At 38.5% G+C, this 25,041-nt stretch overlaps 1 protein-coding gene across 1 annotated transcript in view; it reads right to left on the minus strand.

Annotated features, from left to right (window-relative positions):
* Positions 1-25,041, minus strand: part of csmd1a (CUB and Sushi multiple domains 1a) — a 389,222-nt gene that overhangs the window by 142,315 nt on the left and 221,866 nt on the right. Inside the window, exons 8-10 of the mRNA XM_069693686.1 lie at positions 20,980-21,061; positions 17,270-17,394; positions 10,868-10,989 (exon numbers count right to left, since the gene is read on the minus strand). Of these exons, the coding sequence (XP_069549787.1) occupies positions 10,868-10,989; positions 17,270-17,394; positions 20,980-21,061 (329 nt within the window). The remainder of the gene's footprint in view (positions 1-10,867; positions 10,990-17,269; positions 17,395-20,979; positions 21,062-25,041) is intronic.

Raw genomic sequence — 25,041 nt, forward strand, 5'->3', positions numbered from 1 at the left:
GAAAATCACACAACAGTGAAGAAAAACCTTACCGCAGGTGATAAGGAGTGTAAAAAACATTTCAACACGCCAGAATCAGCCATGCACTGCTAAGCCTTTGGCTGTGCTTTGTCAAAATAAAAATGGCTAGCAAACGTTCAGATAATGTTTAAGGATAGGGAACCGTCTGAGGGATTAACTGTCATCATGACGGGAATGGCAACGAAGCCATGTATAACTATTAAATCTGTATTCATATATGTTTCAGTGCAACCTTGCATACACAAACAGTGTCTAAAACCAGTGCAGACAGATTTGCAAACAGGAAAATATCTAACAGAAGAAAAAAGGCTTCTTGTTTTTACAGTAGCAGCTTATATTCAAAATGCAGGCCAATAAATGTGAGGCTGATATTTGTAGAAAGCATTTTACTGTGAGTATCCACTGAATGTTGCCGCCTCTGGCAATGTTTAGTCTCCCTAAAATGCTTACAAATAATGGTAAAAAGATGCAAAACAGCGTTGCGAGGTATTAACTCCTGGCTAACAACAAATGACAGCGAGCATTAATAAACCATTATACTTTACTTGTTGATGTGTTTTACACTCTATCTGAAGGTTCACAACAGCACGAGTTTCCATGGGTTTTTTAAAGTTACATCATCATCACTGTTGGAATCCTTTTTTAAGGATATAACAATAACTATATCACCAGGTAATGTGTCAAAAAAAGACGCCTAATTCACATTCTCTTTTCTTTCAGCTAGACAATAGAAATGATGTCCTTTCTTCAGTAGACAGATTATTTTTTGATGAGGACAAATAATTTCATTTAACATGTGATTGTATAACAGTAATTGCTACTGTTCTGTCATTGATGTAGCTGTATGTCAATGGCAGAACAGTGTTTTTTTTTTGCAGTTAACAGCTGCAACAAAAGACCTACGAACCACTGTATCTTTCTTGAAGGTGTCTCCTTTTTAATCTACAAGAATGGACATGTCTTGTGCGGCACCTTGGCTCACTGAGCGAGCTACCAAAGAGGGGAAGGTGTGACTTAATTTTCTTCTGGCTCTTAATAGTGTAGTCATTATTCTTCAATACTTGTTTAATGTTTTGTCCAACACCCCCTAAAAAGGTGAACTGCAAATTGGAAAATAGCAGATGAAGAAGACAAATTTCTGCTGGACTAAAAATCTAGAAAGTAATCAAACCTAGAGCAGTGAACGTTGTTGTTGCAGGCTGTATGTGTGTTTGTGTCTCAGAAGTTAAGGTTGTTGTTGAGACTACACAGCACCAGCGGCTCGAGGTCATAAGGAAAGAGAATGAAGCAGAACAGAATCAGAAGCAGTCTACGGTTGTGCATCCAAGTGTGTTTATGTGTGTCTGTAGAGGAGGTGGTTTTCTCAGGTGTATCTGTCTTAACAACTGAAGCAGAATGATATTTAGGCACGGCTGTTTCACTGGATGTGTGTGTGCAGTTTGGCTGTGTTTTGGTGCCTACATGTCTCTGTCTGTATTTATGTTCGTGTGTATGTGCGTGTCTAGACAGTCAAGGCAGACTGCATACTAGCAGCAGTCTTAAAGGAAGGAACTGAATCGTTATCACACTAAGGTCATTAGCAAGAAGCTCAGTGCTGTTCAATAGATCCAAATGGGCCCATTTAGAAAGACATTAGAGCAGCCTGCAACCCCAAAGTACATTAGATTAGTTTCTTTATCTTCCAAAGCAAATAAAGAAACAAAGGAAGAAATGAAGGAAGGGACCACCACAGGAAGAAACTAGGACAGGAAGTGTTATCTGGGCCGTTAAAAACCTTCACCTTAAATGAACATGGTTGATAGCACATATGAAACGAGTCTTTCGTTTGACAACTACATGTTTGTGTATTCTCTTTCATTATCATTAAAGTTTGGTTTCTGCTATAACAATACTTACTTACAAGTGGTCATGTTGACATTTTCACTGTATGGGTCAAAGTTATTTTTTTAAAGAAAAAAAAAAATGATGTTTCTGTTTAAGGATGGAAGATCTTCAAAGAGATAAGTGAAGCGTTATCCCTTTGAGGTCGTTAGCAAGCAGCAGAGCAGGTAAGAGCAGCTCAATAAGCCATTTAAACATTGTTAAGAGTACTGAGCAATCCAAAGCTACAGTGGAATACCTTCAGTCAATCAGCAAGTAAAGTCTTACTGCTGTGAATTTTAAGGTCTCCTAACAAAAGCCCAACAATATTTTTCTTACGCTCATCTTAAATTCAAATTGTGTTTGGGGCACAAGTTAAAAAACAACTCAGACCTACTTTTGCTACTCTGAGCTATTCAACACAACCTTGTACAAATGACCAGCACTGCACACTACCAATTCCATGTGTCTACAGGACACTGCATGCCTAACCTGAGATATATTGCCCCAGGAAAAAAAAGGAAAAAAAAATCTTAAAGCTGAAAAACTATTCGGCATCTTCTGATCCTGCCCTCGCTGCTCTGACCTTACGTCAGAGTAGTGCCAGAGAACACACAACTTTAATTGGGTGGACTATTTCCTGAATTCCCCTGTTCAGCTGAGGCTGCAGCACTGCTGAGTCACTGCTGAGCAGCAACAGTGGGGTGAAATTATCACATAAGAATAAATTAAATGAGGGAATCCATGTACCTATCTACCTGCCTACATATGTGTATGCCTATTTCTCTGTCTGTCTACAGTCAAAGTAATCAAAGTTAAAACAAAATGAGGAATTATTCAAATTTGATTTATTACCTCACAGCAGCCTCAGCTACAAACACAGGCTGGTAGAGGTTCATCATCCTGCTTCAGGGTACTTCAGCAGGTCAGATGTTTGTCTGTAAGGTTATTCACACTGGTCCTCTAGTCAGAGGACCACCTCCCTGTCATACTTAACTATGCTGTTATGCAGCCGTAGGTTCTCCTGAAAAAGGCTTTGATTCGTGCACTGTCAAAATATCAACACTGCACATGTTTAATGAATTATGTTCAGTCACCCCTGCAAAGGGTAGTACACAGGTTTCCTTTCATTCAGGGTGGTGGTAACATCAACCTCCTTATTGCTATCAAGCACAACAGCCACAACAAGGCTATTTATCCCAAAATCTATGATTTTACACATCAGAAATGGTCATCATTTTTACTCTAATACTTTAGATTTGATCAACCTCTTAACTCAGCCATTAATAATGCAGCAATTACCGAAAAGCAAGATTTCTCTTTGATGAAGTTCAGGCATTTATTGAGGAACACAGCTCATTCACCAGACAGGCCCACATGACTGGGCATTAGGGATCAAAATGGAAAGTCAAATACTCTGAAGCTAGATGGCACATTTCTATAAATTGGCATCCCCAAATCACACAACAGGTGATTTAATATAAATATTTAAGTAACAATAAATTATACAAGGAGATATCTGTAACCTGCAAACCGCTGATGATTACAAACTAAGTCTGAGATTGAGGATGCCCGACTCACAGGAGAGGCGTAATAATGTTGTTGGACATCATTGTAATAGAACACTTGTTTTATTCAGTCTGTCACTTCCTGTCCACACTGATAGTGCCATACTAATTTCCACAGCCAATAACAATTTTCTGCTGCAGGTAGTAGGATTTATGAAAAATTAATTTTTCCATATTTCATAATGGATTTTTAAAGACCCCCTCTAGTGAAAATCAACATGTCCACGTGGTGTTTTCTTCATGTTACAAGATGTGATAACAGAAATAAGTATTCAGCACCATGGCTGAATAGTTCCAGTCTTGAACTGCAGTGACAGTCTGACAGTCTCAAAAACACAGATTTAGACAGCCAGGGTTTCATATGTCACATATCAGGAACCAGTCCTGTCCACTCGTGGGGTGGAGTGTTCTATATCATCAGGGGGGAAATTAGAGCTGCAGGCAAGCAGAGAGGTGGGTGGAGATAGAGGCAGGGACTATTTGCATATTCACAGCTCCGCATGTACTGAACGATGGCAAAGGTGTAGAGTTAGATCTAAGCCACTTTAAGGCATGAAGGGATTTGTCTTTCTTGGGAAAAAGGGGCTTTAATCAATGCTAGGGGAGGGACTTTAATGCTCCTCTTAGTCCAAACTAAACTGTCAAGAAACAGTTTAAACCATGTACTCAGGTGACCCCTTGTCAGAAGCAGTGCAGAGATGGAACAGCTGTCCTGCAGCCGAGTGTACAAGAATTCCCCTGCTGAGATTGTGCAGCTAATGTTGAATCACTGGTGAGCTGCCACAAAGGCAGTGCGGGACCTTTTTTCCAATAGATTACTTTTAGCTTTTCAGACAAATAAAGTAGTGGAGAATTCCCTGAAACCCCTTTTTGGAGGACACAACCCACACATTCTTCAAGGCTGGGAAAGTTACTTTGAAAAAGCTATCAGATACAGAAAACCAACAAACTGTAATCAATAATTAATCGGAATATTCTTATTAACACATTTCTGTTTTTTAATTCCAGATTGATTATTAGAAGCATTTCATTGACAGTCTGAGTTTTAGAGGCACTTTATCTGCTCATTGCAGCTCAAGAGAGCGTTATAAATCATCTTTACGGTGTGCTGCATCTTGCAGCTACTTTGAATTTTACAACAGATACACTGTGCCATGATGGACAAACACAGCTGCAGGATGCATACTGTACCCTGACACTTCTTGCACATTCTCAGCAGTGAGGAGCCCCCAAATGTCTAAAGTGGTCGCAGACCACGCAACCCTCCGGACAGACGTCCGTAACTGGAGGGTTAACTCATTAGTTGACACAATCTTATTTCTTAAGTAATATTTAATATATTTCAGAAGTTATATTATACTGTTATACTAATTGTTATGTGAGTCACCAGGCTCTCATTAAAATAAATCAAGGAGGGAATATGCCTAAAGCATTCATTCTTTTTTTTTTTTTTTTTTTTTTACATGTTTATTGTTTTTCAGGGCCCTGAGAGCCAATGTCTGTGCCAGCATGCACTGACAAGAGAATAGAGCGCAACCCTATACAGATGGCCTGGCAATTATTGGGCTAAAATAGATATACAATCACTCATTAACAGTCTACCTGCCCTGCATGTCTAGACAATGTGAGGAAAATGCAATGAACAGTATTTGAACCTAAGATGGAGTGACATAATAGACAGAAGGCTGGGGCTGTTAACTGAACCCAGATTCAACTTGCTCGGAGTCACAGTGCTTCTTTACATCTAAACACCATTCTACGTGATGTAATAACCTGGTGAAAATCTCCTGCTTCAGTCAAAATTGTACGGAGTGAACAAAAGAGTGTAATAAATTAAAACCAAGCATGTATGGTGCAGAAATCCAACCATAGTGTCTGACACCCCTGACTGGTTACCAGTAACACCAATTCAGATGTTAACACATCCACTCAGCTCTGTGGGAACAAGACAAAGTGATGAAAGAGATAAAGATAAAAGAAGTAATGGCTTAATTCCTTGACATTTGGCCACAAGATACTAATTTCCTCGCAAGTTATGTGCGTAACAAGGTCATTACATCAGCACTATAATAAAACGGTTTCATTACACAAATGACGGCAGCATTTGTAGTGATTACCGCATTGGAAAATGCTTTTTGGTTTAGTTATTGCGTCTCAATGTTGTTTTAAGTGTTGTTCCATGTGAGACAAACATAGCACTAGTCAATTCAAAAATAGTCTGGAGAGAAAGCTAGTCTGTTGGCTGTACCCTGAAAATACCCAGATGTGGCAAATGTGTATTTGTTGTTGTCCTGCCCCGCGGTGACCTCTGTTTTAAGTGGCAAGAAAGCAAACAGCTGCTGTCTGGTAAAATAACTCCCTTGTCGAGGTGTTATAGCACCTTTGAGTGCTGTTGACCTGTCGGCTGGACAGTTTAGGAAAATAAACTGTTTGCTGGGTGTGAGCAACAACTGTGTGACAGGTCTGTGGAAATCGCATTATCAAGTGTTTTGTGATGAAGCAGAAAACTACCTGCTGGCAGCATGTTCTGACTTGAGAAATTACTTTTGACAGTTTTCAATTTTAGTGGTTTAATTCCAGAATGTTTAACATTACAGCTCTAGAATCAAAATGGAATTCATACACTACCACTGTTAGAACAGCCCAGTGCGCAAAACTTAAAAGAGTGACCTTGAGACATCAATGCATCATCATGGACAGCCTCCTTTAGTAGAGAGGTATTAGGTTCATGAATGAGAGCCAATGACAGAGCTAATACCATGAATTATGGACAGTCGGACTGCCAAATTACAGTCAAAAGCCAGAAAAGCAAAAATACTTGAATTTAGATAATGTGCTAATTAGACAGCTATTGGTGAATGTCTTTCCATTACCATGGACACTGATGGTTATTTACTCTGCACTTTACTGATGCATTTTGTTCAGTCTATGTAATCATTATCCCCGCTGCGCGACGGCCTGTACATTGTATTATTTGTAGAGATTGAGAATTTACACTCATCTCACTATGGCAGCAAAGAAGTATTTCCACAACCAACAAAAAAAACTGTAGTAAAGTGAATATAGTTGGTTGCTTGGCTTACAGTTAAATTTAACACCCCTTCAAAAGAAATCCAGGTAAAATGATAATTGCTTCAATGTTGTTGTTTTTTTGTACAACTTGTCCCTACCTGTAATGATAACACTGCGCTCTTCAAAGGAAAATGCTGAAACCTCTGAAAACTGCTGCATAACTAAAAACAGGTTCAACTGGGCAATAGCGATCAATGATCACACAGGTTGTAAATAAACCCCCATAGCCAACTTATTTGGAGGATAAGATGAATATGAGGTGAAAACATGCCTGAAACCATACAACCAATCACTAAAGCTGCAAAAGTATATTTAAAAACTCAACTGTAATAAACAAGATTTTTCCTTAAAATTATGTTTCCTGATATATTTAAGCTAAACAACTGACAGCTGAGAATTATGCCTTTTTTTTTTATACACACATACCATTATGATAATGCCCTGACTTTTGGGCTTTACGTATTCATCACGTAACATCTTGAGCATTAATTCAGTCCTGCAAAACAATGTACTGCAGCCGAATTAGATTGGACTTTTAACATCATCCGGCTGAGAACTTCTTTATTAGTCTTCATTGGCCTCAATTTCTGTGTCAAGTAAAATTTAACAGAATCTGAAGGAATGTCACAGAATATGTCCTGCCAACGCTAAAGTGATGATGATGATCCTTGCATGAAAATGACCCAACATCCAAAACCATATCACCACACACACACGCACACACTTGCACACGCGCACACACGCTAATATGTATTCATCAGGAAAAAAGACAGCAATGATTACAGGCTTAATGGGCATGTGTGGTGATGCGTTTCAGGCTGTGTATGTGAGCAGTCAGGCATGGTTCAGATTGGAACAAAATAATTATCTGCTTGATACTGATGAATCAAATGACTGACACACAATAACACGCACGTGCCACACTGTTGAATCATTTTTTCGGCTGTCCACCTGAGTCTTTCCACACTACAACCTGAAAGCTGACAGTTTACCCTACAACCAATTTTTCACAATCTCTGACAGTTAGCAATTAAGTTGGCAGACAGAAAACACACAGTCAACATTCATAAAATCCCACACAACCAGATCCGTGTGCACACATTCACACAAATGACAAGACAGGCAGACACAAAAATAGAAGAACACTAACAGCATATAGTGCCAGTGTCAGGCCATAACAAACTATATTGATTGTGCTGCTTTTATTCAAAACTTAACAGAATGACACGCACCAGCCAGTATTACTTATTGGCTGTTAAAAAGTGTACACGTAAACCAACAATAATAAGAAGAATAAACAAATGGCATGCACACTTCAATAATAACATTCATCTCTGTTATAACATGTTATTGATGAAAGAAGTCATCTGGAATAATAGCAAATCAGAAGCAGAGTGAGGGAGGGAATAAAGAAGAAGAAGAAGAGCAGAGGAGACAAGAGGGACAGAGAAATGTAAAGAGAAAAAAAAAGGTCTGCAGAAAGATGACTTCTATTCATCTTAATTCATGCTTATTTGTTTTCCTTAAGTATCTTGTTTTCTCCCTAAATCTTTCTGCACATTCTCTCTGACTGACCACAGAATTAAGATATAAACAGCTTTTTTACTGGGCAACTTAGACTCAGGATTCTAAGAGCCGTGTTTAATCATCTGTCTCATTCCCTGTTTATGCAAATTAAATCATGATTAAAGATACATTTTTCAGTGGGAATATTTACACATACATACAAGGGCAAATCTTGTTTTGTAAACTTGTTGTGAACATTAATGCAGGCATATAGGTAACCATGATAAAGACCTTGTCGAGTAATAACTGGAAATGCATGAGTATTCTTATAGTAATGAAATCAATCTGAAAAAAACAAAAAAAGATTAGTAAAATCTATAAAAAAAAAAAAAAAAAGCATAAATAGCTGCACTGTTTAGATGAACACGTATGCTTAATTTAGTTAAAACTTTACATTGGCAAATCTTTTGCAAATCAACAGTGTATTGTACTAGACCTTACGAATTCAACACTTTTTCTTAATTCTACAGTTGTAATATTTCAATGCTCATATAAATACATATTATAAATTGGCAATTAATCCGTGTATTTGTTCAAGATAATCTGACCTATTTTATGTTTTATTTGTATCTTGTTGTAAATGGTCACATCAGTCAGTAAAATGTGACACAGCAGCATTTTCACCATAATGCATTTCCAGTCTTAAAATGAAATACCATATTTACCAAAAATAATGTTGAAAAGGAGGAAAGGAAACACAGGAGTGATGGGTTGCTGTAATCTTCCACAGACAAAATGTAACCTATTCCATTCTATTGTATTGTATTGTATTGTAATCTTCGGTCTAATGTAGTCTCTAACTATCTTTATCATGTAGTTTGTCTCCGTCCTTGTCTCCCCCTTTGTGTATGTAGATAGTGACATTCTGCAAATGCCAGCAGCTGTGGTATCTGATAATCTGTCATTATAACACATTCTTGAAGTGCCCTTAAACCTGAAGCATTTTAAACACACGTATACACACACACACACACACACACACACACACACACACACACACACACACACACACACACACACACACACACACACACACACACACACACACACACACACACACACACACACACACACACACACACACACACTTGTGCAGCAGTACACAGAATAGATAAAAGGCATGCCATCTGTCATAAGCCAAGGCAATATGAATCTATATAAGATATTGTATTATATTCTAATTCCAACCCTTAGTGTACAGAGTGTACAAGGGGGACGCTCCATCTGTTTCCAGAAACCAAGCAAAATCCCCACATTTATACATGTACCATGATAAAACTGAAAGTGCAGCAACTTCAATTAATACATTTTATGTATGGTTGAGATTTTTTGAAAAACACTTACAATAAAAATGGCTGCAACGTTAATGTCACTTTGATAGAAATGTCCCAAAACACAGACCACTCTCCACTTGGCTACTGACTCCGATCCAATATACTATGTATGAATAATACAAACATCCAGCAATGCACTGAAACTATGTCCTGGCATAAACTGTTGGCCATCTGATGATATGCCATTTCTCTCTATCAAGGTCAGAAAGGCGCAGAGGGGAGAACAAAAAGTCAATTTCTCCCTACTTTACTCATTCCTTTTTATATTTTTTGTTCTCTCTCTTCAATTATATCTCATGTATTTCTACATCGTACTCTCAGAGGCTCAAAGGTGAGCAGACTCCATTTGCATCCATCTTTTGAGAAAACTTCAATGTCACATGTCAAGTACCTGCTCGGACATTCAGTCCTTTTTCCTCTTCTCTCATCCTGCTGCTCGCTTTTCAGATGTGAAGCAGCTAGCTGAATAGTTAGCCCCATTTTTCTCCTCTTCCTCTCTGTCTCTGTAGTTTTCAATGAGCTCAGTGTCGTACTCTCTTTTTGCTCTTCCCTCTTTTCTACCCTGACCATCTTCAAACTTAACATTTTAGACAAATCAAAGTGAAAGAAGGAAAGCAGATGACAGTGGGAGAAAATGGATGGGAAAAGAGCAGAGTAGATGAAGGGGAGAGGCGAGGAGAGAGGAGCGGAGAATAAAGAACTATCGGATGTTGGGACAAAATGAGAAGCAAGCAGATGATAAGGGGGAAAGGAAAGAGTTGGGAGCAGAAAGTACAAAAGCAGGGGAAGGGAACAAGAAGCGAAGACATGATATATGAGGAGAATTGAAGAGAAGAGAGAACCGCAAAAGCAACAGTAGATAGTGAGATTTGAGATGGTGTACCGCAGGTACAGTATATGAATTATTCATGTTTACTCCACAGTGGCTCAACAACAAAAGTTGTCTTCACAAAATTGCAGAGACCATGAGCTCCGCAATAGAAACAGAAATCAGTGAGCAAACAGAAAAACAAAAAGAAAGCCGAAAACTACAGTCCTACTTTTTCAACACTCCGAATACAATATGAGACTGTGTGTGTATATTGTGTCACAGTTTCTACTGTGGCTTACAGTTTCTTTATGCCTTTCCTGTCTCTCTCTCCATTTCTTTTTTTTTCAGCAAAGTCTTGCCACAAAGTCACTCAGTTACATACACACTCACACCTGTGATTTCTGTTTGATGAAAACAAATAATGAAAAACCTCAAGTTTGGCTGGAAAATACTTTGGAAGTTACACAAAGAAAATCATCTCAAAGATCTTCAGCTAGCATGTTAACATCATTAACTTATATAATGCAATTTGATAAAAGCAGATTGCGGGTTTAGAAAGTTACTTTTTTCCTATCTAAAATTATAAAATGTTTTAATCAAAACTCTGTAGAATAAAAATATGAAAATGAGCTCACCTTCTCAGAGTCCATTGCTGTGATGACCCACACACAGTGTGCATTGTTCTCATACTGAACAGGGTAGTTAGGAGAAGTTATGACCCCTCTGGGCCCCCTTAGGTTACTGCCACAAGTGCGAGCTACAGAGGAAGACAGAAAACGAGAGAGAGACAGAGTGACAAAGAGCTTTAAAAACAATGTATAGGGTAATCAAAATTATGGTCTCAGATTGCAAATGGCTTCCCACCTAAAAAAAAAAAAAAAAAAAAAAATAGAAATAGGGTGAGGTGGTGTCAGAGAAAACTAATTACAAATGTATTGTAGAAAACAGAACTGTTTGTGGACACTGAATTCTGGCATTTTGGTGCACCTATCTACATAAAATATTTGAAAAATGCAACACATGGTTTATTCATGACATTTTACCTATTTAAAATGTTCTATTCCATTGTAAAACAGTGTGCAAATTAGAATATTCAGCATAGCAACTTTGCAAAATCTAGACCAAACAAGTAGTTCAGATTATAGTTTAACTTTTTAACATTACAAAAAGTTATTTCATTATTCTTACACAGTACCAATATGATTCCTGCGGTACACTATATTTTTTAAAGCAAGTTTTTCTACAAACATATTTTAAACTACTTCATTCACTCTTGGACTGTCCACTCTTGGAGTGAATGAGGTAAAGAGTCACTCCATTTCCATTTTTCACAAAATAAGATATAATGAGTTAACACAATTAATTCCCAGGACTACCATAGACTAATAACATATATATATATATATCCAGGTTTCCCAGGATAGCCTTGATTTTGCCCCTCATCTTCTCTTCATCACAGTTCCCGGACTGTCCAGTCTTAGTCCAACAAAAAAATCTGGCCTTCCTCTCCACTTTGTTGAGTCAGTGGGACTCCCTTGGCACACTCCCTGGAACCTGTATGAGTCCACCATCTCTATACTCCCCCTGCATGGTAATAAGGGGCTTCCTGCTTCGCCGATGTCCACCCTCAGTTCTTTAGTCTTCCCGATATTGAGCTGGAGCTAGTTCTCCCCACACCACACTACTAATATTCTTCCTCTGTGCTTCCTTTTATCCATATTGATTTTGTCCTCTGTGGGATACTCAAGGTAAGATTTCTTGCCTTTAACACCATACACAGTTGCCCATGTGTTGTTTCCTGAAAGGGATATTTGGCAAAAACAAAGTGTCAAAGGTCCCCCTAAAAACCTCTCTCTGACTAAAGGGATCCCTTGACAAGTTTGTCTCTGTTATAGTCTGCGTGCCATGTCACAGAGCATAGGAAGTTTTTCTTGATCCTATATTTTCCCTTGATTCGCCATGACCAGTTATCCAGAGCGGATAACCAAGGGAAAAGCCAGTGTTAACAGTATGTGCGACTATATAGGGTAAAACAAAAGTATGAGAATGTCGTAGACTAACAGAGACTAAGTCTTCTAACGGAGACTAATCCTTCTGGAGAGCTGAGTAGAAGACCGGACATAAAATAACAAACACGGACGTGTTGAGAGACAAAGTAGAGAGAAAAAGGGACAGACGTTAGATAGAGATGGAAAGAGAGCAAAATGATGAGAAAAGAAAGTAAATGAGAAAGGGCAAAAAGCTAGAAAGGGACACAGAAAACACCAGGAAAGAGAGGAGGACCTCAGATGACTGATCTGCCTGTTAATTAGAAAAGAGAACCAAAACACACTGTGATATACACAGCTACACGGACACACAGGAACACATTCATGGCGATTCATCTCAGACACCAGTTCCTAATTAACAGTAAAGTCTCAGCAGAGAATGAGAGAAGCTCATGGGTTCTAATCCCCAGAGAGTGATCACACCAGATAATACAATACACCAGAGCTACAGTATGGACATTTTTAACCTCTGCCTGCATACTGATGTTGTTTTCTTCTCTTTTCTCTCTCTCTTTCTCGCCCTACAACCGCCTCTAATTACAGATGATTTTGTGAAATAAATCAAAAGACATAAATCACTGTCAAATACATGAATTTCAATGTACATTTTACAGATGTCGCTATGTTATACAATTTTGTGTGATACTGAAAATTCTCCTCTTGAATTCTTGTTTTCACACTGAATGTACCCTGCTGTAGTTTCAATGTAAGAAAACAATATTTCAAAAAATATCACATGTATTTTCTGAAACTGCTCCAGTCACCGCGTCATTGAAGGAATATGACGTACATACATATTGATTGAGAAGGTCTAATGCAACATTCACTGTCTGTATTGCTGCACAGTTCAAATGAAATTATAATTATTCTACCATAGATGTCTAGTGCATCATTTTATATTGTTTCCAGTTTTTGTAGTTTTGTTGATTCAGTGGCTACAACATCGATGACTGTATATATATATATATACATATTGGCTTACATATATATATATATATTTGCTCGTTAACGCAAATATCTAATCAGCCAATCACATGGCAGCAACTCAATCAATTTAGGCATCTAGACATGGTCAAGACGACCTGCTGAGGTTCAAACCGAGCATCAGAATGGTGAAAAAAGGTGATTTAAGTGACTTTTGTGGCATTGTTGTTGGTGCCAGACGGGCTCGTCTGAGTATTTCAGAAAATGCTGATCTACTGGGATTTTCACCCACAACCATCTCTAGGGTTTACAGAGAGTGGTAATATATAGGGACCGGCAGTTCTCTGGGAGAAAAAGCCTTGTTGATGCCAGAGGTCAGAGGAGAACAGCCAGACTGGTTCAAGATGATAGAAAGACAACAGTAACTCAAATAACCACTCGTTACAACCAAGGTATGCAGAAGACCATCTCTGAACGCACAACACATGGAACCTTGAAGCAGATGGGCTCCAGCAGCAGAAGTGCCTCCTGTCAGCTGAGAACAGGAAACAGAGGCTACAATTCACACGGGCTCCCCAGGATTGGACAATAGAAGATTGGGAAAACGTTGCCTGGTCTGATGAGTTTAGATTTCTGCTGCAACAATCAGATGGTCGGGTCAGAATTTGGCGTAAACAACATGAAAGCATGGGTCCTATCCTGCCACACCACATAAGAAAAATAGGTTTACAAATCTTTTTCATTTGGATTACAGAAAAAAATTCTGGTGAATCATCTGTTCATTCTTGCAATTTGTTTTGCAAAATGTTTTTGTGTGTGTGTAGGGAGATTCTTAGTCATCCAGGTTTAAGTCTTATCCAAAGGCAGCTGAACCTACATGAGTCTTTTAAAGACATTTTACTACTCATCTAAATAGCTTCTCAGTTTTAACTGACTGGTGGGGAGTTTCAGGCTTTTGACTGTTTGTGGGGTCGTTAAAATCTTGAGAGTCATTGAAGCCACATGTTATTCATTGACCAACCCGTCCATCAAGTGAGTGTGAGGGTCACATGAGTCATGAGTGTGAATGAGAGTTAAGCTGCCTGGGGAGGGATTCCAGGACTGCATTGTAAGTGACCTGCTGAGTCCTGACCTGAGGAGTTGGCCTGTTATGCCACGCAATTCAGCCAGGTATATAAAACTGGAGCAAACCCTCACTAAACAGAGGGGTTGGTCTACGACACCACTCATCAGTCACTTACAGTACAGTCCTGTGATCCCTCCTCAGACAGCCTAACACCATTTTAACTCAATGGTAATGTGAACTTAACGCCTAACATGATTGCCAGGTGGGTCAGCAATTTACATGTGACCTCACTGACTCTTAAGGTGTCAACAACCTCACAAAAGGTTGAAAGTCTGGGACTACCCACCAGTGAGTTAGAGAACTGAGGAAACATTTTGGATGAGAGCTGAACTGTCTTCAAGAACCTCAAGCATGTCCACCTGCCTTTCGATAACACTTGGATAACCTAACAAAAACAAAATGCATTATTTTTCAATAAAAAGGTGACAAGTAAAAAAGAAGCTTTCAGATAAGCTTTGTGTGTAGGATAATTGTGGAAACAAATTGTTTTTCCATTTCTCAGTGACACACTCTCCCTCCATCTGTGGCCTCTAAACGACAATAGCAACCAATATCATGAATTCAGACAGGTTCCTGCAGCCACAGACAGACATATAGACACATAACAGGCATCCACACTCATACACATAACCACACACACATACTCTATAACACGATGTGACAGGGACCCTACAGTATGTGTCTGAGTACAGGGACTGCCTGTCCGTCAAACACACACACACACACACACACACACACACACACACACACACACACACACACACACACACACACACACACACACACACACACACACACACACACACACACACACACACACACACACAGCTCAGGGCAAATACTGCTGCAGCTCTGAGGTGTGTGACATTGTCCTTTGCATACTTGCTGTCAAAGCAAGTGTGTTTGTGTGCTTGTGTGTGTGTGTGTGTGCGCGCGCGCGCGTGTGTGTGCGTGTTTGTGTGCAACACACACACACACACACACACACACACACACACACACACACACACACACACTGTGTGTGTGTATGCTTGCTGTCTGCTTTTTCATTGTGCAGCAATAAACCCTACAGGGTGTTGTCAGTAAACATGTGGGCAGTGAGAGCCCCTGCATCACTGCTCTGCCACTCATACGGTTATTTATTTAGTCACTCAGCCAGTCAGTCAGAAAGTGAATCATGATTTTTACACATCAACAAACAGTAAAATGTAAATCCCAGTGGTATTATTTATGACGTTTCCATCCTAGTATACTTCCAGAGCATCTGCAGAAGCAAATACCACCCAAATAACATAACCACCCACAGCTTCAAACATTTCACACAATATCTTTCTGATATAGTTTGTATTGCAATGCATTATAAATGTGGATCGTGATTGCATTAGATTGTTCAAGTGCCCTTTTCAGCCAACACGGAAGTTAGTTACATGAACAAAGAATTATGTCCCACACTGATCAAAGAAAAAGGCAGTGACTAATAACTTTCTGGCTCTGGCTTAAGATGACATTCCCTGTCTTGTTTTAACCTTCAAAGTTCATATTGGTTTAGCTCTGTTTTTTAACCAAGGAAATAGACATCGTGTGAACAACACTCAACCAATTTAATTGCTGACAAGTTCAGAGATTTGGGCGTTTGGGTGAAACACAGGTCTAGAACCAGGCTTAAGTATTATAGCACAGCTTTGGAAAAACAGCCTGGGAACCTCAGGCAATGATATTATAAAGGATAAAGTTGAAATAATTGCACCTGTTTATTATCATCAACAATCTCACATCTCCTGAAGAAAAAAAATCAATAACTTTAATAACATGCATTGTCTGTGTGGCCATACCCTAACAAAGCTCACACATCATTGCCATGTAACTCCACTGTTATCCAGGAACTATTAAAAACACATTAAAGATTCATAATTGTACATTTGGATTACATATTCCTGTTTTATGATGAGCATGCAAGGCTGGTTTTATTGCTACATTGCCTTTAATAGTGGGAGTCCCGATTAAAGAGCGGGCATAATTTGTTGAATGCTCAGACCTCTGGTGCAATAACAGCTTGTACAGCAGGTCATCGGGGTAGATGCTTTAACTCTTTGCTCCTCTTAAGAGAATGAAAAAGTGTCCTTGAACATAACACGGAATTTCAGATAAGCAGGTCAGCACCTCGCCTGGCAGCTCCATCACCATCAGTGTACGTGAAAGTGACACAATGTACAATTCTCAGGAAAAATGAACTGTGTGTCAATGGAATAATGAAAACACATCTATTTAGTATGTGCTTTTAAATACTCAATTCACCCTTCAAGGAAAATAATAAAGTCTATTAAAAAGTTTGTACCTTTTAAAACTTGAATCCCTCATCCCGCTGACACATTTTAAGTTGAAATCTATTTAGTTATGTCTTGGTTGTCTCTGATATTCCGTGTACTGTTATTATATCTGGCTATGTGTATTTTTCTGTTCGCTCTACTCAGCGCTCTATCGAAAAAATATCAGTCTCAATGATATTACCCCAATTAGATGTACATACAACATGTTATTACATGTTATGTACATAATTAGTTATGTATCACAACATAATGATGGTAAAGGATGTTGTGATTTAATGCAATACGCTCAGCAGTGATGAAGACCATTGTTAAGACAAGACTTTTAGGGTGTCAAATAGACTTATTCATATTTATCTCATTTTACTGATGGAGTAGTTACCAAAATATGTAACCATTATAATAAAACCATTTACTTAGTTACTTAATGTAAACATATTAGTACAACCAGTACAATATATTTCAAACAAAACTAGAATTGACACTGATACCAAACAGCAAATATAATAAATTGTAAGACGTGTCCTCAAGCTGATGGTGAAAACATGAAATGAACCAGCTGCATTAGTTTTGGTAGACAACAATAAACCTGTTTCGATTGGAGACAAAACTTACTTCTGCAGATGGGTCTGTGGTCGCTCCATGCAGCCAGTGTTTCTGTGACTCGCTGACAGGTGATACTTTTGGATCCTTGTAGTACATAGCTGTCATCACAACTGAACTGGACGCTGGATCCAACTCTGGTTAAGGAGACACAACAGTAACAATACTTGTCAAAAACAGTAAATAACAGTAACTTTGATTCTAGCTCTGACTGCTTTCCAAAGCCACAGTCAGTTAATATTGTGATACTTGCGGAAAGCTCTTACAACATCAAGAACCTGGACACTTCAGGAGATAATTGTTGAAATATGTTGAAATGATGGTCATGACATTAATCATGCAGTGGCTTTTAGATCCCTGGCAAAGATTACATCATCACCACAGATCATTCAGTTAGGATCTATAATTCTTCTTTCTGTAAGACGCTTTGTAATTGTATCTTTCTCTGTCATCCGCTTTCCTTTGGTCTCCTCTGCTCTATTTTCTCTACTTGTCAAGGCATCACTTGTTCAGATCATTCTTCTTTTTACATTCTATCCAACACCCTGCTGTCTAACACGTGAGAGGGATATTCAACCACCGAAGTGGAAGTCCGCATGGTGTCTTGTATGTAAAGCTTAACGTCTCCTCCCTGCTGACACACACCACAGTCTACCACCTGTCCAAACACTCACAACATAGAGTTCTGCTTGTTCATTGGCTCCACCCTGTTGTTAAATACTGTAGAGTTATACAGGTTGAACACATCTCTCTGTTGGTGCCTTTGTCACAGAGTTGGGTCATTCAATTCTGTCACAGCGTCTGCCACTTCCATGACGCTGATGACACTGAAAATACCTCTCATCCTGCCACTCACTGTGAAATTTACAATCACAGGAGAGAAAACCTATTGTTTTCCTCCTTGAAAACAACCATAACCTTTCCATTATGATTGTGTATGTGATTGTCCCTGAATCAAAACACCCATAACACTCTAAGTTACAGCTGTCTTGCACATGCCCAGCAATGACAATTCTCCACAACTTTGTTCTCTTTCCTTTTCTCTTGTTGCACTTCATCACACAACAATTCTGTTTCGGCTCATGCAGCTTGATGCTTAATGATGATTAGATGGAAAACACACAACAAACACATTCATGTCAACATGCATGCGCATTTACATGTAGATGCGAACAGACATGCAGAAGAATACAGGCACACATGGAGGTAATGACCTTTCACTAACTCAGACAACTCCACTAATAGTGAAAGAGAGTTTGTGCAGTCATAGTTGCTAATGGTAAAGGAGAGCAGCTGGAGATTAAAACACAATAATCGCTTAAATTTTTTTGGCCTGAAAATAGTCCCAGAAAAATGTCAAAAAGAAAAAGCCTGACTCTATCATAAGTACAAGAGAAACCTTACAACAATTCAGCCACCACTGATGCTAAGTGGATGAATCATAAGGAGAGACAATTATTTTATGATACTTACCTCTGATTAAATGAAATGATGTCTCCCTTTCTACTGATTAGGTGACAGACACCATTGAGTGAATCTTTTGAAATGTTGTCCACAAAGTCCTTGTTGATTGGCCAGGATCATACATATAAAACAGCCCCTGTCAGTCTTTGTGTATAACCCCCATATGACTGTGGACCCTGGAGGCACGGACATAGAACTGGGACATAAAAGCAGCCCTGTAGTTTGACCCAGGGCTGCAGCGCACAACAGTCAGCATGTGAACACAGTGAGGCAAGGTTGTCTCAATACCCCCATGATACCTAGCATTAAAATACAAGCTATTATATCAGCGTAGCAATATCACAAATATAGTAATATTACTGTTACCAATCTTGTCAGATTTATGCTGCGTCTCTTATAGGATATGTTTCTATCTCTCTAGTTGAACAAAAGTACTGAGATAGCCTGCTGTCCCAGTATATTGGATACAGAATGAAAATATTGTCAACCCTTCACAGTTGCACGCTTATTGGTGTTGTAGATTTAATCTCTGGTGGATACAGCTGCAATTTTCCCCAACAATCTCCACTCAGTAGCCCATTATGACAACATTTTCAAGATTAAACTGCATATTTTAGAGTGTCTTATTATTGTGACCAGTGTGAGGTCCACCTCTACAGTAATCCTGCTGTTTAATCAGCATCTTGATGTGCCATACCTGTCAGGTGGATGGATTATTTTGGCAAAGGTGAAGTGATCACTAACATTTAACAAATTTGTGAGCAAAGTTTGGGAGACTATATAATCCTGTCAATGCAATCATACATTTGTTTTTCTTCAAAGCAAGGTTCAATATAACGCCACACGCTTAGATAATCAGAGTATAATGTATTATGGCACAATTCCCCAACTTATAATTTGCTCCACACAAGTCTGGGGAACATATTCAGATCTTTGTTGCTCTCACAGTTCAGATTAACAGCCTAACATTTCCTGCATTTACAGGACTTCACTCTTAAATGCTCTCAAGTTTTCTCCTAACTATGATTTCCTTACATTTCCTCTCAATGTTGCAAACAGCAACATGTTCATGATTCTTCATCCTCAAACTCTTACTTTATTGATATGGATACCATCATGCAATAAAAGGAATGTAACAATACAGACAACTGAAAAAAAAAAATCGAACAATAACACTAATCACAAAATTATTTAACTTCATATTTTGAACACCATTTTCTGTATGGTTTGTATGCATTGTTATTTATTTATTATAGGTGATTGTCAGCTGTGGGACCTACTGGCACTAATTAGCTCCCATTTTAGAGGATCTAAAAGGCTGCAAATGTGAATTTTAGTTTTCAGTTTTTCAAGAGTGTTTCTAGTTTGTTTCAAGCCAGTTACATAAGGTGCTTTACATCTAAAAAGCCACTGGTACAACAACAGGTCCCCAACAGTCATAAATTATTTATCATGATACATAAACCACAAAACTCTTCAGTCTCCCGGAAAACGATGCAGAACTTTGGTCATGACGTTCCTTCTCATCGGAAAATTTCTGGGACCAGAACTAGGGCACACTGGCATTCACTCTGAGCTTGGGAGTTAAAAGGATTTTCATGAGTGAAGATGAGAGAGGGGACAACTACAACACACTGTGGTTTGTGAAGAAATAGCGTATTATCTAAAGTGAGCCCCGAAGTCAAGGCAAACTGTAACACGTCTCTCAAGATAACCTGAAAAAACAGAAGAGGAACACTCTTGAGGAGTCATCAGACCTACAGTAAGCCAAGCTCATGAGGCTTTACTCCCGCTACCTATTGATCTTTCATATAGCACAGACAAGCAAAGCCAAAGCAGGTGGGGACGGGGAAAACTAACCTCGTGAGATTGATTGTGCTGTTTAAAAACGAGTGAGTGTTTTGAGTAATAGATTCAGAAACATAAAAGCCCACTGGGACTTATGAATTAGCACAGAACAACACAAGACAAGCACAAAACACAAATACATTGAGCAAACAACCTTCTTCTTGCATGTCATCCAAACGATTTAGTGACTTGTGACAGGTTATCAAATGTAATCTGTTGCAGCAAACGACCTTAGAAATGAGTGAGATTATTTCTGCAGTCTGACTCCCACACTTACAATAATGATCCCTCTGCAAGTCCAAAAATCAACAGTATCCAAGGCACAAGTATATTTTTTTGATACTCTTGGTTTTGAATCGGAGCGACAGAGCAGGTGAGTCTAAAAGAAACAAATGACAAACTTCACTTACTGAAAGGCAGAGCCCATCCTCTTGCCATTTTCAGGAACTCCAGGATCTGGACATACATCACCAGCAAGGCCACTTTGACTCACTGAAAAATAAGAAAAAAAACATGTCAGTGTCAGTTATTTTTAAGGTTATGAATTTGTATTCTTTCATTTTTCAACCTTCAGGAACATTCTGTAATTTCTAAAGGCAAGCACACATCGTATTGTGCTGCAGGTAAATCGTGATACTTGTTCTCATACATCCTTTAGCAGTAACACGGAAAAATCATTCTTTTTGTTGTGGCCATAAGCATCTGAGTATTTGTTTTTTATGATGACAGTCAGGTGCTTCAGCACAAATAGGACCCAACTGTCAAAGTCAGCGCTCAGCTTCAATCACTGATGTTAAAAACCACAAACCGAGCCAGAAATCTAGGTATAGTCATGGATTTAGACCTCAATCTGAACAGCCATATCAAGACAATTACAAAATCAGCCTACTATCACCTGAAGAATATATCAAGGATTAGAGGACTTATGTCTCAACAGGATTTGGAAAAACTTGTCCATGCATTCATCTTCAGTAGACTCGACTATTGTAACGGTGTGTTCACAGGTCTCTCTAAAAAGTCAATCAGAACGCTGCAGCTCGAGTTCTCACTAAGACCAGGAAAGTGGATCACATCACTCCAGTTCTGAAGTCTTTACACTGGCTTCCTGTCCAACAAAGAATTGACTTTAAAATCCTGCTGTTGGTTTATAAAGCACTGAATGGTTTAGGGCCAAAATACATTTGTGATCTGCTGCAACCTTATGAACCATCCAGACCCCTCAGGTCCTCTGGGACGGGTCTCCTTTCTGTCCCCAGAGTCAGAACTAAACATGGAGAAGCAGCGTTCAGTTTGTATGCTCCACATATCTGGAACAAACTCCCAGAAAGCTGCAGGTCTGCTGAAACTCTCAGCTGCTTCAAATCAAGATTGAAGACTTTTCTGTTTGCTGCTGCCTTTAATTGAACCAGACTCAAGGATGTTGATCAAGTTCCTGCATTGTATTACTGTATTTTATTTCTTAAACTGCACTGCAACTTTTATTCTATTTTTAGCTTGTTTAATGTTTTAATGACTGTTTTTAATGTTTCGATCAATGTTTTTAATTGTTTTTAAATTTGCTTTTCCTTTGCGTGATGTTTTGATGTTTTTAGTGGTTTTATGTGAAGCACTTTGAATTGCCTTGTTGTTGAAATGTGCTCTACAAATAAACTTGCCTTGCCTTGCCTTGCCTTGCCTTACTGTCAATGAGTAAAAAAAAACCTCCTGATTTCACAGTGGCCCTCTGAAAGTCCTAATCCTTACCTCTGAACAACTGTGATTTCTTAAAGTCTGATAGTCACAAAATTGGTGTTACGTTAGATTCGACCCTCTCTTTTCATCACTGACAGCATCTTTACTCACCTGTTCTACACGGCTAAAACTCCTTGTTGTCTGTCCGTGGCTGCCGTATAATTAATTCCTTTTCATTCATCAAGCCTTAACGACTGTAATTTCCTGTTTTCGGACCTGATACATGTTAGTATAAAAAGTCCTCAAATGGTTCTTAATGCTTCTCTTCACTGTGACTTCAATAACTCGCATATGGAGGGCTATTTGCTATGCTAGTTATCATTACTATGATGTTGCATTTACTGTCAGTTGTGAGGAGTTAATCTTATTACCAAATAAAACTGTGAAAAGCTCCAATACCTTTTGAACTTCTGAATGTCACTGAGCAGAGCTCTAATTCAATCAGCCAGATGTCACTAAGACATTTGACACATCTCTCTAAACAAATACAGACCATGAAAACTTGTGGTGGTAGAAAGTGACAATGCTCAGTGTTTTTATTCAAGCATCGTAGATCAAAATAAATGTGAAACTTTAGATTTGCATTTGAGCATTTCAATTATATGCTTCTTTATTGAAGTTATTTCTTCCACTTTAATTTATTTTGTTTAATAGTAGTTGGTTTCATAAGTTAAAAAAAAAAAATAGGACTAGTTTATAATATTCTTATATCTAACTGACATTACTAAAATAAATGTACATGAATTACCTAACTCCATGAAACCACCTTAAACTAATTGGGCTTCCTTAATGGTTACTTAAAATAATAATACTTTGTGCTTATACTCTGAAATAAACTCAACTTAAAATGTATGTATTGTGCTATTGTTTCTTTTACTTAAATAATTGATTTTAATACTTCTTCCAACCCCATAAAAGTCCATATTTTTCAACATGGGCACAGCCAACTTGTCAGCTTCTGCCCATGTTTCAACTAACTAAAGCTCTCCGGGGTTTCCAGGACATACAGAAACCGGTTGCTCTGTTATCATCACAGAGTCGTGCCTCGCTTCATAATAATCTATGGGTAGGCCTACAATTTTCATTTTACAACTTGTAAACAAATCCAAAAAATGTAGCGTGCAAACTACATGAAGAGTTAATAGAACCTTCAGGGAGAAATTGAATACAAAAATAGGTTTTGCATGAAATTAAAATGGCAGAACAACTGTAAACACATGCAGAGATTTAATGAAGAGAGATGTTCTCAGTTCTCCCTTTTCAGCTTCTAATCTCCCTCTGTTTGTCTCATTTATCTGCATGATCAGTTTTTTTTTAAAGCACAAAAGCAAAGCAGATGACACATTTTGTCCAGCCTATATTCGGGATATTGCATTGGTTTTAGACTTTCCTCTGGCTGGGAGCATCTGTGGCATGCCTAAATCGTAATGTAAATGTAAATGAGACCAGACAACATGACAGAAACCAGTTGAGACCAGCTCTGTCTTAATGGAACTCTGTGGATGAATAATGATGGTTAGCAAGAGACAAAAAAAATAAAATAAAAAAAAATCAAGGGAAAGGAAGAAGAGAATAAATAAAAAGCAGGGAAATGAGGAAAATGCTGAAAATAAACCACAGCAGCATAAAAGAGAAAAAAAACAAGAGAATATCCTGGCGGGTGATAAAATAAGACCTGAAGAAAGAGCAATATCTGACCTCTTAACACCTGTCATTGTTCTTTCTGTCCATCTATTCCCGTTTCTCTCAGCTGCCTCTGCCTTTCTTCCTGTTTTCCGTATCGGTCTCTCCTCCTACTCGGTCCCATTTTCTACTTTTGTATCCTTAGTGTGCTCAGCCTGCTTTTTTTTTTTTTTCCCCTCACACACATTAGCTGCAATCTACAAAGGGATGCTAAAGTTTTGTGCATCCCAGCATAAAAGATGGATGAATGATTTGCTGTTTGTGATTGTGTTTTGCGTGTGCTGAGGGGTTGTGAGTGTATAGACACTGCGTATGCATGTTTGTGCGAGATATGATGCAAACAAAACAAGCTGTCGTGTTGCTCTGCTGTGTGTTTTGATGTTCTGTCCAAAAATCACAGCCCAAACGCATTCGAAAACACTCTTTCTCTTTCACGATCTCTCATCACTTGCTCTCTCACTCATGTTCAAATGGCTTTCACTGGCATCAAATACAAAGGTTCACATTGCAGAAACAAATCCAGCTCATGCAAACAACATGAGATTATTCTAGAAAAAAAAAAAAAAGAGAAAAGAAACAGCTGATAAATAATACTGCTGGGTTGATGGAAAAAAAAAAGATTCTCCAGCTGACTTAATCCCAAATTTGCACTTTAAAGACCATTCAACATTTAAACACAAGATTATGATGCATAATGTCATTTCCATATCATCAAAGTGTCTTCAGCGGACCTTTCATCTCTAAAAGTCAACTTTTTAGGAATTTGTAAAAAAAAAAAAAAAGTGATTCATATTCTTGAGGGTCCCCATGCATGTCTGGTGTGAAGTAGACCCAACTTTACGGCGGGTTTCCCTTCATTCATTGACTCACGTCTTCCTGCCATTTGTGCCAAACTATTGAGTCGACATTCCCCCTTAAGAGTAATATGTTCCTGGCACATGTCCTCTGGAACACAATGTTTTGAAATCATATATTAAATTACCAGTAAGTAAAGAGTACTGAATATGGCATATGCTACTGCATACTTCTATTCCCGAAGAAAATAATAATGATAATAA

This window comes from Brachyistius frenatus, unplaced genomic scaffold, assembly GCF_029030835.1.
Source record: "Brachyistius frenatus isolate BFR_SWC_R1_liver_20210118 unplaced genomic scaffold, ASM2903083v1 Contig_15, whole genome shotgun sequence".
In the NCBI taxonomy this organism is placed as follows: Eukaryota; Metazoa; Chordata; class Actinopteri; family Embiotocidae; genus Brachyistius; species Brachyistius frenatus.